Here is a 20,185-nt window from a genome sequence, read left to right as displayed (position 1 = left end):
ATTATTCAATCTGCTTCACTTCAATAAATAAGTTCTGTTTCTCTTCACAAGACAAGTGTTCTGACAAATGTCATTTATATTGTGGGTTGAGATAATCCACTGGTGGCAGCGAGAAGAAAACACGACGTGAGCCTTTGTGAGGGAAAAACAAGCAGGGGCCACAAGGGCAAACGCCACAATGTGACCTCTAAATGAAATTATATATGTAACTTTCATACTGTCCATTAGGCCAAGATAGTTGCTCTTCCCTTGGTTACAGCTGCAACCAAACTGATTGTGAAAATGGGAGTGCGGGGAGTTTCTTTTGTCTGGTTGATGTTAGGGTAGTCATCACCCTAAAGGACAACATGCATCACCCTAAAAGGCAAAATGACATGATTTGCATAATATTGCATCTACTAATTTGTATACACTGACATAGCATTAGAAAAATTTTTTATAATTAGAATAGTTTTAATGCATTTTATCTGAATAGTGAAGACCAAGTGACTGTATTTATGGAGAGCCTCCTGTTTGGGTAACATCAAAGTCATTAAAACAGACTTGGACAGTCTTCACATGGAGGATACATTCGAAAGGAAGATTGTTCTCTGCCACTTCTTAAAATGGAAGACTATCCTCCCTTGTGGACACCCTGGTTGATCTCTCTCTCTCTCTCTCTCTCTGTATGAGAGAGAACAAATATGACTCATAATTAGATGTTTTATGAAAATCATTGATAATAAATTCTGGTGATGAGATCTGAATGCAATCAGAATAATTAGTGAGTTATTAGTTATCAGAGTCAACATGGTGTAGCAAATAGTGTGTCAGCCTAGCAGTCAGGAGAACTGGATTCAAAATCACCAGGGGAGTTGGTGGAAACCCTCAGAAACCCTAATAGGATTGGCCTGAATTGGAAATGAGTTTGTTTCTCCTGCAAAAAATGGAGGAAGAAAGCAGAGGATTAGCTATCTTTGACTTGATTCTTATCAACAAGGATGAGTTAGTGGATAAAGTGGCAGTAAGGGGAAATCAGGGGGAGGGGGTGGGAAGAGACCATGTTGTATGTGAGTTCCTAATTTCGAAGGAAGCAAACTGTGAGTGTAGCTGCACATGCATGCTAGATTTTAGGAAAGCCAATTTTAATAAACTTGGAACAATGGTAAGTAAAGGCTTATGGCAAGAGATCCTTGAAAAGAGAAAAAGAGTACGAGATGGGTGCACATTTCTAAAAAGAAAAAATTATTTCTATTTTGCTTTTACCTATAAAGCTTTCTCAGACTGTGAGGAGGTAACAAGTGGCTCAGTCTTGGGCCTGGGGTTCTTTAACATTTTTATTGATCACTTGGATGAAGAGGTGCAGGGAATATTTATCAAATTTGTAGATGACACAAAATTGGGTGGAATAGCTAATAAATACTTTGGAAGGCAGAAACAACATTCAAAGAGATATGGATAAGCTCAAGCACTTTTGAGCAGAAAACAACAGAAAGAAATTTGAATTCCTGCAGTGTGTTGGTCTTGATGGCCCCTTCCAACTCAATTAATCTATGAGTCTAAAGGGAATACGTACAAAACTGTACATCTAGGAAAAAGAAACTACATGCATGGTTACAAGATGGAGGACAGGGATACTACATTAAGAAAGCATCTTGGAAATGTTGTAGATTGCAAGTGGAATATGGGCCAAAAGGAATGCAGCTATTTTAGGCTGCATTAACTTAAGTATGGTTTCAAAATCATGTAAAGTACTAGTTCCTCTCTATATGGCACTAGTTAGGTTTACTGTAGTTTGGGTATCTGGCTGTGGAGCCAAAGGTTTGACACTGTGCCTTTTTAACAAGGGCTGGACTTGATGACAGGGTTCCTTCCAGCTCTGCAGTTCTAAGATGATGACGACAATTATTGTGTCCAGTTCTGCATCCTACTGTGGACACTGCATTTTACAAAGGATGTAGACAAACTGGAAGAGGTTCATAGATGGCATCAAGGATGATCAGGGGACTGGATCAGTCCCTGATAAGGGACTGAAAGATCTGGTCATGTTTAGTCTTGATGAATGAAGACTATGCATAGGGGAAATATGCATAGCATCATTCAAATACTTGAAAAGTTGTCATACAAAGGAGGGGCAAAGTACAGGACACATAATAAAGGCTTAAGTTACAGGAAGCCAAATTTCAATTGAGTGTCAGGAAAAACATCAGTTGGGTATCAGGGAAAACTTCCTAACAACTACAGCAGTAAGAGAATGGAACCAATTACCACAGGAGGTAGTGAGTTCTCCAACACTGGAGGTGTTCAAGAGAAAGTTAGACAGCCATCTGTCTCATATAATGTAACTTGGTTTCTGCATGAGTGGGGATTTGGACTCAATTGCCTTATACGAGGTCCCTTCCAGCTCCCTTATTCTATGAGTCTATGATGGTACATGACATTATAATAAGGGTGCAATTACACAGGGGAGAATTCCCAGTTTGCTTTGATGTTTGTGAAACCGGGTTCCTTCAGGCCCATGGGTGAAATCTCTGCAGCTATCCACACCAGTTAATATGTTGCAGGTGTCCATAGGGTCAGAGGCAGAAAGCTGTGAAAATAGCCAGCTTTGCTGACATTAGGAGTTTCCACTGGGATCATTCCCTCCGGGCTCTTTTTAATTTTTTTAATTTTTCCAGAGTGACATAGTGCATATCTGGTGCAGTCCTGCCTTTCACAAACATCATCATCATCATAATTGTGTGTGTGTATAGAAATGTTTGGAGAAAGGGAAACAACAGGCACTCAGCTGAGGGGCATTAATGTAATTGCGCAACCACTGAAACCCACCCATCCCATGACCACCCGTTTGCATTAGTTTAGAGATTATATAAATGCTAGCAACCAGGGGGAAAATGCAATGGCAACCAAATTGGAGCAAAATAAACCATCCCCTGCTGGCTGAAAAAAATGAGATTATTTCCAATGAAAAATACTGGGCTTCCCCACACTTGGCTTGAAGCACCTTTTTGTACCTTGATTTCCACCCCAGGTAAACACTACAGCTGACTGCACCCCCTAGAAAGTCTATCACTACAGGTGTGGAAGAGCTGAAATGAATTCAAGCTTTGACGGTGTCAGCATCTATGGGAAAGCAGGAGAACCTGTTGGCTCATAGGCAATAGTGTGGGGACAGGGGCATGTAACATCATAATTGGTCCTGTTTTAGAAGCTTCTAAACTGTCATGGCACAGAGAAAACCCATACATGTGAGTCACAGAGATCATGAAGAAAAGAATCTGTTATATTTCCATGATGGTGATGATATGCATTTAAGTCAATTCTGACTTATGGGAACCCTTTTCAGGGTTTTCCAGGTAGAGAATATTCAGCAGAAGTTTACCATTTCCTTCTTCTGGGGGCACTCTGGGACTGTGCAGCGTGCTCAAGGTCAAACAGGTGGGCTGTTTTCCCAGGAAGGCCAAGAATTCCCACCCTTTAACTCTGCAGCCAGATACCTAAACATATCTAGCCAGCAATTTTCATAAGCCCTTCAATTTATTGTTCACAAACAAATATGTAAGCCTAGTTTTAAAAAATCAGAGAGTCTGGGCTTTCAGTACCACAGACTACATAATCTGCTTTTAATAGTAATTAAATAAGTTGCTTAATACATGTAACAGTGTTGACTTTCCAGTTAGTAGATTGTAACATCTGGCAAATACTGTACAACAGAAAATAACAGGGGTGGCTAAGAGTCACTAAATGGGTAACGTTTCACTACTATAAACTCATAACAAAGGGGATGTACCACATAGATTTGGAAAACTAGCATTATACATTACTAAACCTTAATTCAGCTACAGTAATTCAAAGTACAAGAAATAACAGTTCAACTCAGCAGAGTGCTTTATCGAGCTCCAAAGCTGTAGTAGTAAGGTTCATCAGGTCGATATCCATAAGCAGTAGTGGGGCGGCTTGGCATACCCACTGGCTGGCCAAATCCATCCATTGCAACACTATATAGAAAAGAAAGCACAAATTAGTTGTTTGTATTAGAGGCACAATATGTCACTTGGTGATTCAACCTTTTTAGAGTGCAGAAACCCCTGTTAACCCAATTAACAACAGTGATAATTTGGTGTGATCTCTAAAGAGATCCCTAAAGTCTTTAATTACCAAAAACCTCCACCACTGGTAAAGACCACAGAGCTATTTTCAGTAATTAAAGACTTACATAGCCCCTACAGGTTCCCAATGATAAGAATGATTACACAAAAGGTGTGGATGTCTAGGAACATAAATATATATATATATTTAAAAAGGCCTGGCTGATTATATAAGTTACACCACATCTTTATGTGGGATAGCTTAAATGAACAGGATTTCAGCCACTGTTATTTTTATTATAATCTGCCCTAAGAATCTGCTTACTGAAATGTGGAAAAAATGTGAAGGAATAGGAAAATCTCCATTAAAAATGACATTGAGATTGTGTGTATTGTCTTATGCTGTTTAGTATAGTGGTGCCTCGACTTACGAACGTCCCTACTTACGACCATTTCGAGTTACAATCAGCTCCGGCTGCAAAATTTTGCTTCTACCTGCGACCGGAGCTTCCACTTACGAACAGAAAAAGGCAGGGGAAAAAGGCGGGAAATTCAAATTGCTAACTGTAGGTGGTGATGAGGCTGCTTCTTTGTAGCTCTTTCACCCCGGCAGTTAGACAGTGTGCATCGGAGGAGGCTTCGGACTGCCTTGCTTCTGCTTCTGAGTGAGCGTGTGTATGTGTTTGCAGGGAGGCTTCGGGCTGCCTGGTAAGGTAAGGTGCTGTTTTCTGCTTTATAAAAACTGTTCTGGGTGTTTTTGCAGTGTGGTTTTGGGCTGGGGGAGGTTATGTTTCTGTGGTGTGATGGGTCTTGGGGGGTTTGTTTGTTTGTTTGGTGTTTTTCCCCCATTTCCGATGGGACTTGGGGGTTTGTTGCTTTTTGGGGGGGCCTCAATTTCCAATGGGTCTTGGGGTTTTTTGGGGTTTTTTTGATTCCCCCATTTCTGATGGGTCTTGGAGAGTTTGGTTGCTTTTTGGGTTTCCCCCCCATTTCCAATGGGTCCTGCATGCTTCCCTTGCTTTTTCCTATGTTTTCTGTGCATTTCCAACCTGCCCCCTTTGTTCTCTGTGCATTTCCGATCTGCTCTGTTTGTTTTCTGTGCATTTCCAACGGGTCTTGCACGCTTGATTGCTTTTCTTCCCCCCCCCTTCGGCCAGAAGGGATTAATCACGTTTCCAATGACTTTTTGACCTATCCCTTTTGTTCTATGTGCATTTTCGATCTGCTCTGTTTGTTTTCTGTGCATTTCCAATGGGTCTTGCATGCCTGATTGCTTTTCTCCCCCCCCCCCGACCGGAAGGGATTAATCGCGTTTCCAATGAGTCTTGCAGTGATTTTTTTTTTGGTGATTTTTTCCTTTGGCCGGAAAGGATTAATTGCATTTCAATGCATTCCTATGGGAAATGTTGCTTTGACTTACGACCATTTTGAGTAAGTCGAGGCACCACTGCATTGTGATTACTGTTCTTAAAAAAATTATAGATAAGAGATACTTTTATTATTTTGTAAATGACTCTGAACAACTCATAGAGGAAGTATGATTAAGAACAATACTTTTTTTGAATATGTAGGCTCTGTTTTACCTTTGCTTGTCTTGTTCTCCATTGACTTTAGGACATAAGCACCCTGATTATGCACAATTATTATGCACATCAGCTATGTGCTATTCTGATATTTCTCAAGTTCATTTTTATTGATCTTATTTTGGAGCACCCACGATGCAGCTGTACTATAAAATCCTGCCTAAGTACAGTATATGAGTTCCCTTATGTCAGATCATTGATCCATCATACTCAGTAGGCTGTTTGAAAAGCCTGTGCAGGTACTTCTGATATATACTGACTGATATTTATGTAAATACTTACAAGCCATAATAGCTTCTAGACAACTGCACCAAAACCAGAGATATTTGGGAACAGACAGAAGCTCCCTTCGCTAGCACTAATGTTGTCTCCTATTTGATGTATGTATTTACTGGATTCAAGGATGTACAGAAGCAGGCAGCTTAGAAGTGTCCTTCTGGAATCACTAGATGGCACTGTTTCATCTCTGAATATCAGAAACTGCTTTGTTCAAGGTAATTTCATCTACTTCATCTTAGCAAAAAATACCCCTAAACATATTTTTAATTACTTTGGGAGTAGGGACATGGTTCCAATTAAAATCTGATGAAATTAACTCTTTTTGTCCAATAAACATGTACATAATTAGATGCAGAGCCTTAGTGATGAGAACTCAAGATATTTAGGTTATTTCAAAATGGTTTACATATGCAGTGGCTCAGTTAAGAGAGTTTGGGACATTACACCAAACTGGTATTAAAGCAACTACGGAGCACATTGGATATCAAGCATAGTTTTAATGTTATTTTTACATGCATGTATGCTCTGTCACCAGCAGTGTAGTGTGTGGAGTTTCCCTCCTGGAGTTTGGTCAAATTCATGTTGGTACTTCAGTGACACTGTCCAACCATCTCATCCTCTGTCGTCCCCTTCTCCTCTTGCCTTCACACTTTCCCAACATCAAGGTCTTTTCCAGGGAGTCTTCTCTTCTCATGAGATGGCCAAAGTATTGGAGCCTCAGCTTCAGGGTCTGTCCTTCCAGTGAGCACTCACGGTTGATTTCCTTCAAAATGGATAGGTTGGTTCTCCTTGCAGTCCAGGGGACTCTCAAGAGTCTCCTCCAACACCACAATTCAAAAGCATCAATTCTTCAGCAGTCAGCCTTCTTTATGGTCCAGCTCTCATTTCCATACATTGCTACTGGAATAACCATAGCTTTGACTATGCGGACCTTTGTTGACAAGGTGATGTCTCTGCTTTTGAAGATGCTGTCTAGGTTTGCCATTGCTTTCCTACCCTGAAGCAGGTGTCTTTTAATTTTATGGCTGCTGTCACCATCTGCAGTGATCATGGAGCCCAAGAAAGTAAAATCTGTCACTGCCTCCATATCTTCCCCTTCTCTTGCCAGGAGATGATGGGACCAGTGGCCAAGATCTTAGTTTTTTTGATGTTGAGCTTCAGACCATTTTTGCACTCTCCTCTTTCACCTTCATGAAGAGGTTCTTTAATTACTCCTCACTTTCTGCCATCAGAGTGGTATCGTCTACATATCTGAGGCTGTTGATATTTCTTCCAGCAATCTTAATTCCGGCTTGGGATTCCTCCAGCCCAGCCTTTTGCATGATGTATTCTGCATATAAGTTAAATAAGCACGGAGACAATATACAGCCTTGCCATATTCCTTTCCCAATTTTGAACCAATCAGTTGTTACATATCCAGTTCTAACTGTTGCTTCCTGTCTTACATATAGATTTCTCAGGAGATAGATAAGGGGGTCAGGCACTCCCATTTCTTTAAGAACTTGCCATGGTTTGTTGTGGATCACACAGTCAAAGGCTTTTGCATAGTCAATGAAGCAGAAGTAGATGTTTTTCTGGAACTCTCTGGCTCCACAATCCAGCACATGTTAGCAATCTGGTCTCTAGTTCCTCTGCCCCTTCGGAATCCAGCTTGTACTTCTGGGAGTCCTCAGTCCACATACTGCTGAAGCCTACCTTGTAGGATTTTGAGCATAACCTTGCCAGCATGTGAAACGAGTGCAATTGTACGATAGTTGGAGCATTCTTTGGCACTGCCCTTCTTTGGGATTGGGATGTAGACTGATCTTTTCAGTCCTCTGGCCACTGCTGAGGTTTCCAAACTTGCTGGCATATTGAGTGTAGCACCTTAACAGTGTCATCTTTTATGATTTTAAATAGTTCAACTGGAATCCCATCACATCCACTGGCCTTGTTGTTAGACAAGCTTTCTAAGGCCCACTTTTGACTTCACTCTCCAGGATGTCTGGCTCAAGGTCAGCAACCACACTATTTGGGTTGTCCGGGACAACCAGATCTTTCTGGTATAATTCCTCTGTGTATTCTTGCCACCTCTTCTTGATGTCTTCTGCTTCTGTAAGATCCCTACCATTTTTGTATTTTATTAAAAATGTGTAGCTTGCATAATTAAACTGTAAACTACCCAGAGAATGCTTTAAGCGCTATAGGGTGGTATATAAATAGCAAACATTGCTTTATTTTACTTTGGTCAGACCTCACCTAGAGCACTGGTTCTTAACCTTGGGTTACTCAGGAGTTTTGGACTGCAACTCCCAGAAGCCTTCACTACCAGCTGTCCTGACTGGGGTTTCTGGGAGTTGCAGTTCAAAAGCATCCGAGTAACAAAGGTTAAGAACCACTGACCTAGAGCATGACATCCAGTTCTTAAACTGCACCACAGTTTAAGAAGCATATTGAGAAGCTGGATCATGTTTGGAGGAGGGCAAACAGAATGATAAGAGGTGTGGAAACTAAGTCTTATGAAGAAAGGTTGAGGGACCTTCACATATTTAACGTGGGGAAGAGAATGCAAAGAGGCAATATGATAGCCACCTTCAAATATCTGAAGGGCTGCCATGTAGTAGATGAAGCAGGCTAGTTTTTTGCAGACTAAGAGGATAGGACAGAAGTAATGGATTCAAGTTATAAAGAAGATTTCAGTCTAGCCTTATGAAGAACATTTTAACACTGAGACTTGTTTAAATTGACTGCTTGGAATGTGGAAGACAATCCAGATCTTTCCTCTTCTTCACTGGAAATACCTATGCAGAGCTTGGAAGGCAGCCTTTCAGGGATACTTTAACTGGAGACTTCCCGCACTGGCAGAGGGCTCTTGGGGCCCATTTCAGCTCTATAATTCTGCTTTCTACATTAGAATTGGTTTTAAATTGTATGCATACAAATTAATGAAATTTTAATTGGTTCATGACAAAAGGAAGATGGAATGTTGGATGAGTCCTTGTAGACTATATTATGCAATAAATTTACAGTAGGCTTCCCACCCACTTTCTGAGCTAATATGCCCAATGCTATTAAGAATTCTGTATAGTTGTATCACTATCAGGATACCTACTGCCAAGCACTATAATAGAAGACTTCCAGGTTTTTATGATGTAGTAACAAATCATATCAATTATTACAAAATGATTACTAGTTTATGTCAGGGATGGGTAAACTCCACGTCTGAGAGCCGCAAACACCTGGGTGTTGGAGGGCCATACCCATGTCCCTTGTTTTCTTTTACAAAACCTTTTTATTAAAAAAACTAAAAGCCCATTCGACCTAGTGGCCCCACAATTTTTTAAAAATTAATTTTTATTTGCACAGAAAGAGCTACTGAAGAGCCATATACTGTCATTCCTAGTTTATGGGGTTATAGGTAGACTATTGCTTAGATAGTAAGTGACTTCCTCCCTTTATATCAGTTCAGCATGAGAACACTAATATAGTTTCTTGGCAAGTATGAAGAAGTATACAAACAAGGAAGCCCATCCAGTATCTCTCCAATGTTCTAGTGCTTCAAAGAACCTAGAATTCTTTCTTTAAAAATCAGTTATTTCAATCTGTTTAGCTACCTGTCTCTCTCCTAAAGCTGCAAATGGGAAAGGAAGTGAGAAAGGAAATAACATCACAGTAACAGGCACTGGAACAACAATATTATAGGATTTTTCTAACTGCATGTGTAAGTTTACTAAAGTGCAGTTAAGGTTCACAATCAAAAACTACTGAACACCCTTCCTCTTCCAAATTTTACAACCCAGCAACCTAACTCAAATTTAGTATTCACCAGTCACCACCACCTGAACATGTGTTTATATAGCTGCCGAAGTGTGCTCGGGAACTTCAAAAATACAAGAGGAATTTATGCTATTCAAACAGCAGTTGCACTGCTGTGAAATCCAACAAAATGTAGAACACTCATTCACCCAAGGCTTTCAGATTATGTCACAGTTTAAGTGCGATTATATCATAGAAGATTAATGTCAGTTGTAGAATGCCTGACAAACAGGCAGAGGAGGCATCACATCCCCTGGTACCTTACACAGTGACTGGGAGACATGGAGTTAAAAGCAGTGAACAGAACAGCTAAGCTGAGCTAATTATTGTGTAATGCCGATATCAGTTACTGAATCATTTTGATATCCCTTCAAATACACAAAGTGTATTTTGCCCCATGTACTCTTAATAATTTGTGGGGTTTTTGTCTAAAATCATTTCCACCCATGCCTGCAGACTTGGCTACACATGTACTTCTCTTAAGCACAATATTTCTTTTTCCTATTGATCTGCTAATTTGTCAGAGTAAATTTTTACTGTAAATTAAACTATATTTAAACTCACTTGGGTAACCACTCTACTAGGATGATCTAGAACAGTGATACTGAACCTTTTTGGGCCAGAGTGCCCAAACTGAAACAAACAAACAAACAAAAAACCAGCAGGCAGCAGTGGCAGGAGCAGAAGTGGTGGTAGAAGGGGGAATCCCAAGCACAGAGATGCCTCCAGACCCCACTCTGGAACCGCCTCCAGCTGCCAGTGCCAGCTGCTCCGGATCCTGGCCCGCCGCCTGTCAGGGTGCTACCACCGTGGCTGCAGCCTCCTCCTCAGGTTCAGCTGCGGGGGGGGGGGAGTGATTTGGCAGCTTATGGCTTGTGTGCCACAGGTTCGCCATCACTAACCTAGAATAATAAAATCATAGAATAATTGAGTTGGAAAAGGCCTATAAAGGCTATCAAGTCCAACCCCCTGCTCAGTGCAGGAATACAAATCAAAACAGATCTGACAGACAGTTGCCCAATTCACTCTTGAATGCCTCTAGCACTGGAGTGCTCAACACCTCAACAGTGGTTCCACTGTTGTACTGCTCTAACAACTAAGAAGCTTCTCTTGATATTCAGCCTAAATCTAGGTTCCTATAGCTTGAGCCCATTTTAACACGTCCAGCACTCTTAGATCATTGAGAGCAGATCCTGCCCCTCCTCTTGTTACCAGCCAATTTTGGGTTCCGGTTTTCCGGTGAGGAAATCAGATAGAGATACAGCAGCTGAACCAAAGGTCCAATTTTATTCAAATAGCAAAGGAAGGACAGCTGGGACTTTTCTTAAAAGCAGAGAAGACCCCCAGAATACAGTGTGCACATGTTTTATATGATACAAAGAGTCCTAAAAGTACTACAATTCTATTGGTTATTTGTACTCCAACTCTGGATCCAGTCCCTCATTGGATAATTAATGGTAATTAGCTAATCTATTGGTTAAATGTAAGAAAATATATTATGCCCCATCTTCCTTGACCTATGTCCATGATGCACCAGGGATGCGCCTAAAAGTCTGGGGCATAGAGTATCTATTTCCCTTTATCTATTGCTATGTCTATGCACTGTATTGTCTTCCCGGGCCTAGTTTCTCTGCTAAGGATTATCTGTGAATGTTTATCTAGTTACCTGAACATGTGTGAATGTTTCCGGGTCGAATTCTCCCGAGGCCTGGTTTCCCTCCAAATGTACTGTCAGTTACTAATTCATTGATCAATCTTAAAATATAATTTCAGCTTTCCTCAGTATCACTCTGTATGATTCCCTTTCAGGTATTTGGAAGGTGCTATCGCATCTCCCCCCAGTCTTCTTTTCTCAAGACTAAATATGCCCATATCTTTCAGTCTTTTCTTATAGGACTTGGTTTCCAGTTCCCTAATCATCCTTGTTGCCTTTCTCTAAACTTGCTCCAGTTTGTTGGCATCCTTCCTAAACTGCAGTGTCCAGAACTGGACACAGTACTCTAGGTGAGGCCTAATCAGTGCTGAATAGAAGGGAATTAGTACCTCACAGGATTTGGATACTATACTGTATTTCTTTTACTGCATCCTAAAATTGCATTGACCATTTTCCAGCCACGTCACACTGTTGGCTCATATCCAGCTTTTGATCTACAACAATTCCAAGATCCTTCTCACTTGTAGTATTACTGAGCCAAGTATCCCCCATCTTAGAATCATAGAATAGTGAAGTTGGAGGGGGCCTATAAGGTCATCAAGCCCAACCCCCTGCTCAATACAGGAATACAAATCAAAGGAGATCTGCCAGGTGGTTGTCTAATTCTATTGAATGCCTCCAGTGCTGGAGCACTAACCATCTCTTGACGTAATTAGTACATCTTGTAAATGTGCATTTGGTTCCCCCCCCCTGTGTAGAATTTTGCACTTATTCCTGTTAAATTTCATTTTGTTGTTTTCAGCGCAGTGCTCAATATCAATACCTATCAATATATTTCTGAATATTGTTCCTGTCTTCCAAGGTATTAGTTATTCCACCCAATATTGTGTCATCCACAAATACGGTAACTATTCCCTGCACTCCTTCATCCAAGTCATTAATAAAAATGTTGAAGAGCACTGGGCCCAGGACTTAGCCTTGTGGTAAACCATTTGATATGTCCTCCCAGTTTGAGAAGGAGCCATTGATAAGCATTTTCTGAGTTTGATTCTGTAAGCAACTGTGTCTCCACCTGACAATAGCTTTATCCAGCTCACACCTAGTTAGCTTGCTAATCAGAATATCATGAGGTACTTTGTCAAAGGATTTGCTGAAGTCAAGATATATTATGTCTATAGCATTCCTAACATCTACCAGGGAGGTTACCCAATCAAAAATGACATAAGATTAGTCCGGCAGAATTTGTTCATAGCAAATTCATGTTGGTTTAGTTATTACCGTATTGATTTCAAGTTACTTGCAGAGTGACTGACTGTTTTCTTGTGGACTGATGTCAGGCTGCTTGATCTGTAGTTCCCCAGTTCCTCCTTTTTGCCTTTTTTAAAGATAGGGACAATGTTAGCCCTTCTCCAATCCTCTAGCAGTTCACCTGTTCTCCATCATTTCAATAACATAATAGACAGTGGTTCTGCCATCTCTTCAGCCAGTCCCTTCACTATCCTTGGATGCAGTTCATCTGGCCCAGGGGATATGAAATCATTTAAAGTAGTAAGGTATTCTTTGACTATTTGTTTATCAATCTCAAGCTCTAATCCTACCCCCTCCTTTGTATTTTGCATCTGCCCAGAGAAGCACAGACTTTCTTTTGGGAGAAGACTGAGCTGAAGTAGGAACTGAGCTGCTCAAGAGAAGATATTTCTGAAGAGATTGCAGTAAGAAGGATCTTGGAATTGTTGTAGATCTATATGAGCCACATAAACCCTGCACCCCTAAAGCAGCTGAGATACATTAGAATTCATGTGCCAACTTGATCAGAGCTCTGGTGCAAAGGCTGTCTTAGCAACAAGGGCTCATGTCCAAATGGGCAGAGACAAGCACCTTCCTGCTAAGCTCCCACTGGGCATACACAGCAACCCAAGATTTTAAAAAAGCATAACACATGAAAGAAAAGAAAGAAAAAAAGCTCCCACAAACTACAGAAGGGAAGACAGACGACTACTGCACAGACGACTACTTATACAGTTGTAGTGGTAAATACACAACCTTATACAGGATTTCAATTAGCATTCTGTTCAGACTCAGCACATTATGACAAAATGAAAGGTGGTAGCAACTTCACAGCGAAATACAGTAGGATCCCAATGCACCCAAATGAACCAAGTTGGATTACATAGGGTTAATGGCTCTTATCTACTGAAGCTATCAGAACATATCACAGGAAGGGAGGCAGTGACTCAACAGGACTGTTTTCTCTCCTTCTCTAAACTGTGTTAGGCCACAGACACACGCAGCAAAATGGGCCATTTAGGGAAATGACTATATGTTTGACTTTTATCTTGCCCATCTATGGCAATACCAGTACTCTGGGCAGCTTACATACATAAAATATAAACCTAAAAACACCAATTCCCCACCAACCTGACCTCTCATCAGAGAGAAAAAACTCAAAAAGAAAAATCTCAGAAAACAAATTAAATGTTAAAACATAACAAAGTATGTGGAGATGATGTCTTGAAAAGCTTCTCTTAAAAGCAGCATTTTGAGAGATTTTCTAAATGCTAGGAGGGAAAGGGGCCTGGCACATTTCTGCTGGCAGGGCATTAGAAAGCCCAGTTCCTAATTGTCTACCACTACAGCCCACTCCTTGCAGTAAGTTACATGTGTGCAAGGGGCCAAAGGAAGGTTTGGATGAATATATAAGAAGCCCCTTTCCCCTAACATATTATAGTACTGATATAAACAGTAACAGAAAACAGAGATAGAAAAAGAAAGATCTATTAAGCACTGAGATAACTACATTCATGCACACTATTCGATCTTAAAACAGAGACTTTGGAAATGGCTCTTTCAATTACACCCCCAAACCTGTTATTTATTTTTCAATTGCAAAAAGAATAATAAAAAACCAAGAATGGAGAATATAAATATTAATATAAACAACAAAGAATCCTATGATATCTTAAAGATCTGTTTTTATTTGGCATATGTTTCTGTGCACTGTATATGCAAATATATATTATTTGACATCTGAATGTTGTGGACATGCAAATATTCACACCAGATAAAACTAATTAATCTTTTAAACCTCACAATACTGTTGCTTTTGTTGCAACAAACACAGCTACCCCCTTGGACATTATATATTAAAAACTTGCAGCACCCCATCTGATGATTCAATATTTTTGAATCCATGAAACAAAACAATAGTTGCCATCGTTTTTCACAACTTCTGCAACTTGGAATGGGGTCAGTAACACAAAAATAGTTCTCTCTCTCTCTTTCTCACTCACTCACTCACTTACACACACAGAGAGAGAGAGAGAGAGAGAGAGAGAGAGAGAGAGGACTGTATGGATCTGTGAACTAGGTATGTGGCTGTTCTCTATCCTTAGGAAACCTTACTGTAATATTTATGTACCATTCTATAACATATGTATATATTCACATATACATTACATATATATTTACATTAAATATCTATATTTAATTGTATACACACACACACACACACGCACATATATAAATTAAATATAGATATTTAATGTAAATATATATGTAATGTATATGTAAATATATACATATGTTATAATATTTATGTACCATTCTATAACTTACAGTAAGGTTTCCTAAGGATAGAGAACAGCCACATACCTAGTTCACAGATCCATATAGTCCTCTCTCTCTCTCTCTCTCTCTCTCTCTCTCTCTCTCTCTCTCTCTCTCTCTCTGTGTGTGTGTGTGTGTGTGTGTGTGTGTGTGTGTGTGTGTGTGTGTGTGTGTGTGTGTGTGTGTGTGTGTGTGTGTGTGTGTGTGAGATAGAGAGAGAGAGAGAGAGAGAGAGAGAGAGGGAGGGAGGGAGGGAGGGAGAGCTACGGCATTTTTGTGTTACTGACACATTCCAAGTTGCAGAAGTTGTGAAAAATGATGGCAACTATTGTTTTGTTTCATGGATTCAAAAATACTGAATCATCAGATGGGGTGCTGCAAGTTTTTAATATTTAGTTAGTTCTGTGCTTATTGTTTATGTTTCTGCACATCTGCTTTGCCTTTTGAATGGGAAAGACTTTGGTTTTGCACGGAATGACATGCGGGTATTTTGCATAAACTGCACAAATCTTTGAAAGAAAAATATATGTTGTGACGGAAGGACATATGACTGAAGTCTCGCTCTGTGGGATATGGTGGCACAGTCACTGTGAATGCTTTCAAGGCTATCCAGAAGGCCATGTTGTGTCTGTGACATCCGAAAAACTGAGGGACTAGGTTGCAAAAAGTATGACAAGACCTACTATAAAGATGTATTACACTACAATTTTTGAACACCAACCAAGTGCTTTATAAGCCAATAAACATCTACCTAGCAAAACTAAAATTTAATTATTTCACTTGTTAAATGGGCCAATTTTACTCAGAAATACAACCCCCAAGAAACAGCCCATTAACTTCTGGGTCTGGTAAAACCACTCTTCATCTGTTAATTTGGAATTATGCAAGCTGAGTTATTCACAGTCACATACAGGCCTGTTCAGTTTATTACAATTTTAATCTTTTTTCCAAGTCTGGTTTTGCACATACTAGTTTAGAAATAAATAGAGCCACTTAAATAAGGAAAACACAATAAAATGAATTTAAAAAGACAAGATGATTAAACCAATTGTGCTGCTTTTGTACCATGCAGTAGAGCTCTGAAAATAGTCTACTGATTGCAGCTTGGTATTTTACAGCAAGCGATCAGCAAAGAGGAGGAAATTTTATTCCATTTAACTGTTGCAGATTTACTGCAGTGAAAAAGGCTATGTAATCTGAGAAGTGACAGAACAGAGAGATCAAAGCCACAGTCTGGAAACTAAAATAAACCTTCAGGCTACTTCCTGCAAGAAAATTCACTCTGGCAAACTATAACAGAGTCCACCTAAAAACTGTTCTGTTTTATGAGCTGTCACAGCAGCTCAAGTGGTTTGGACCAGTTAAGTTCAGAACATTATACTTCCTTGTTTCTGTCTCACATACTTCTGTAAGCAGTTTTATAGGAGAGTTTTATTTTTAAAAAGAAAATAGAATTATTTCCTTTGGGTTGAATTTGAGAAGGTCACAGCTAAACTCATTAAAATAAGCAGGTCTTCATTTGCACATTCCATTCCCATTTACTACATTTTAATATTTTATTTTTGAGATTTACAGGCAATGTACATTTTCTTTAATAACTCTTCCGCATTCTGTTCAATTATGTTTAATATAGGCACAAATCAGTTTACACAGCCCAGATGCCTTGTAATCCAGGAGCTGGTCTGTTCGTAGTAGCACATCTGGAGGAAGTACAGGCAGCAGTGAGAACATGGGGATTAATTAAAAATTGACTTTTTGGTTCTCTCAGAGGACATAGAGGAACCTGAAATTTCTTCACCAACATTAAAGGCAGCCTGAGTTGAAAAGACATAGGTGAGAAAACAGTACAGCTTAATACTTGGGGCAGAATCTTCTTTGTTCACCCAGTGGCTGGACTCTTTGAGAACTTACCCTTGTGCTTTGAATAAGGCAATCTACACTTGAATTACGGGAAGCTGAAAATCATGTGGAAAGCTCTGAACAGGATATGGCTGTGAGATAGATCAACAGCTTAGTACACAGTCTTCTTGGGAAAAAAGGCATTAAATAATGAATATCCTGTTCAAAATGGTTACCATCAACTACAGTTTATAAGTCTCTAAAAAAATGAAATCTAATGAATGAAGCAACCACAGACCCCTTACAAATTACAATGCAGAGACAATGAAATTCACTGTTACTCAGCAACCGTCCATTCATTCAAAAGGAAACTGAGCAAAGGCTTCTTTTGCAAGCCTCAACAAAATAAACAGAAAAGTATCAGACAATTCTCAGAGTGGGGTTACACTATTCAAATAAAGCAGGCAAGGGATCAGGGTTTTAAAACTCAGCTTAAAGTCACGTTGTAGTCATGTGATTTTTTAAAGTTAGTGTCTGTGTACTCTTGGAAAAACTTTTAATCCATTTTTAAATTGTGTTGTAAATAGTATGCTTGAAGGCTTTCACGGCTGGGATCCAATGGTTGTTGTAGGTTTTGCAGGCTGTTTAGCTGTGTTCTGAGGGTTTTTCTTCCTAACGTTTCGCCAGTCTCTGTGGCTGGCATCTTCAGAGTACAGGAGTATGTGTTCTGGTGTAGTGTGCGGGATAGTTGAGTATTTGTAGCTGTGGGATCAGCTTTTTCTCCTTTTCAGGAGATTGGGTGTTTGTAGATTTCAGTGGCTTCCCTGTGTAGTCTAACATAATGATTACTGGTGTTGTCCAGTACTTCTGTATTTTGAAATAGAATTTCATGTCCAGCTTGTTTCAGGGCATGTTCAGCTACTGCCGATTGAAGCCACTGAAATCCACTGACATCAGCAGAGCTTCAACAAAAAAGAAAGTCTAAAACTCAGCAAAGCCTAGCTCCCAGCACTGAAAAATACAGCCTGCAAAAGGTCAATGAACTCTAACCAGCCACAAGGACTGGTGATCACTGCACACAAAAGATTAGCTAATGCCACCATCAATCACAGTGACAGATCATCTCCCTCCCCCTTTATCACAACTATACACCCATTACAAAAAACACCCTGATCACCATAATAACCCAATCTCCTGAAAAGGACAAAAAGCTGAACCGACAGCTACAAATAATCAAGTATCCAAAACACTTCACCAGAACACAGAATTCTAATCCCTGTCCTCTGTTGTAGTCTCTAAAGCAGTGGTCCCCAACCTTTTCCTAACCGTTGACCGCGGGTGGCGCTTGCAGGTGAGCAGGGTGTGCTCACATGCACGTGTGGATGGGTGGGGCACCTGTGTGTGCAGGTGGGCAGGCTGTGCCTGCATGTGGGCATGCATGGGGGGAGTGTGTACGTGGGGGCTGGAGATCTGTCTCCATGGCCCAGTCCTGTGAAGGCCACGGACTGGCAGGTGGCCACGGACTGGGGGTTAGGTATCACTGCTCTAAAGCAGCAATGGCGAACCTATGGCACATGTGCCACAGCTGGCACACAGAGCTGGGGGTTGGGCACAATTGGAGGCAGATCTGGAGTGCGGTTTGGAGTCACCTCCATGTCCAGGACTCACCCTTCTGCCACCATTTCTCCTTCGCCGCTACCACCGCCCGCTGGGTTGATTTTTTCCCCAGTTCGGGCACTCGGGCTCAAAAAAGTTAGACATCACTGCTCTAAAGCATAGACTGATCTTCTTCTGAAATTCTTCCATGTGGTTTAATAGCAAGGGAATATTTGCAATATGATCTTGAGTGTCTCTTCCTTTTCACAATCCAGCTGGAACATCAGACATTTCTTTCTCCATATAGGGTAAAAACCTTTATTTTAACACTTTGAGTATCATTTTGCTTTCATGGGAAGTTAGAGCAATGGTCCTGTAGTTACTATGCTCCTTGGCATTTCCATTCTTGTGAACGGGAATCGATATTGGCCATTGCCAGTCCATGGGCCATTGCTTTGTTTAACATATTGATTGGAATATTCCTGTTAGGATTTTTACAGACTCAGACTCTGCAGCTTCAGACAGTTCTCTCCTTGGTGTTTTATTTCTTCCAACTGTTTTGAAAAGTTTCTACTTTGTTTTCTAAAATTGTAAGCTCTTCATCACTGGGTTTCTCTCAAAAGGAATCTGTAATCCTTTTACCTCTTCAGAATATTGTGTTGGAGTTTTATTTTACAACCTTGCATGCTGTCTGTAGTTTGAGTGACTGGGAGGAACTTTTCTCGACTGGAGTGATTGTCAATCTGTCCAACAGTAACCAATCATTCCATCAAGCTTCTGAATTTAAAAAGAACGACACCTCTATGCTGAGTGTTCTATCCCTCTCTTTCATCACTTGGTGGCAGGTTGCCTGTTTGCTGCTGATCTGTGTGGTAATGCCCCCCATACACTGCAAAAAAGCAGCATATACAAGCCTGTAATTTCAAACTGAAAGTAAATAAATATTTTCAATTTTTTTCTCCTACCAATACCTCAGAGTGAGTTATTGAGATCAGTTAATGAGAAAGGATGGACTATCTCAGGAACGTGTAGAATAAGCATTGTGCAAAAGTCCTAGGCTACCACCAGTTTGGTTGTTTTAGTAAAGTTTTAATGTCCATCCATATTTATTTTTGGTTTCTTCATTAAGATGCAAACAGAAAATACACAAAATACGTATACAAAATTTTAAAAAACCCACTTTTCAGAACAAAATCGCTTCTTCGGGCAAAGGTCAGTATTTAGTGTGACTTTCCTTGGCACATCTTGAACTCTTTTGGGGAGACTGTCCTCAAGTTTTCTGAAGTAAACTTCTGGTACATTGTACCAGCCTTCTTTCAGCACTTCCCAGAGTTGTTCTTTAGATTTAGGCTGTCTTTTATTTCTTCCTCTGTCCAGGTGATTCCATACTGCCTCTATAATATTCACGTCTGGACTCTGTGGAGGCCAATCCATGACTGTAAGTGTTTTATCAGCTGTTTTTCTCACCAAATATGGTTTCACTGCATTAGCAGTGTGCTTGAGATCGTTACCATGCTGAAAAACGAAACCATTCTCAATCAGGTGCTTTCCAGAAGGAATCACATGATGAATTAAAACCTGTCTGTACTTTTCAGCATCCATGATCCCATTAATACAGACAATATCATCAACACTACTGGCAGAAATGCAGCCCCAAACCAGGGCAGACCCTTCACCATGTTTCAATGAAGGCTGCAAGCACTCATTCTTCCATCTCTCTCCAACTCTTCTTCTCATATATTGACAACGACTGGACCCAAACATTT

The 20,185-nt window shown here is 40.3% G+C and overlaps 1 protein-coding gene and 1 long non-coding RNA gene across 5 annotated transcripts in view; both read right to left on the bottom strand.

The window, feature by feature from the left end:
* Nucleotides 1–3,497: 3,497 nt before the first annotated feature.
* The window catches only part of KIFAP3 (kinesin associated protein 3), a 308,839-nt gene continuing 292,151 nt past the window's right edge, over nt 3,498–20,185 (bottom strand). For all 4 annotated transcript variants that reach the window (XM_072998260.2, XM_072998262.2, XM_078392439.1 and 1 more), the window contains one exon: nt 3,498–3,977. In XM_072998260.2, coding sequence (XP_072854361.1) covers nt 3,869–3,977 — 109 coding nt within the window. In that variant the 3' untranslated portion in view covers nt 3,498–3,868. The remainder of the gene's footprint in view (nt 3,978–20,185) is intronic.
* Nucleotides 5,251–10,382, bottom strand: LOC144588897 (uncharacterized). Its single transcript, XR_013544645.1, has 2 exons — nt 8,312–10,382; nt 5,251–8,167 (listed from the first exon to the last, which is right to left on the bottom strand). It is a non-coding gene; the product is annotated as an uncharacterized LOC144588897 (long non-coding RNA).

Source organism: Pogona vitticeps, chromosome 4, assembly GCF_051106095.1.
Source record: "Pogona vitticeps strain Pit_001003342236 chromosome 4, PviZW2.1, whole genome shotgun sequence".
Classification (NCBI taxonomy): domain Eukaryota; kingdom Metazoa; phylum Chordata; class Lepidosauria; order Squamata; family Agamidae; genus Pogona; species Pogona vitticeps.
Note: the sequence above shows the minus strand (reverse complement) of the source record. Positions and strands in the feature narration are given on the sequence as shown.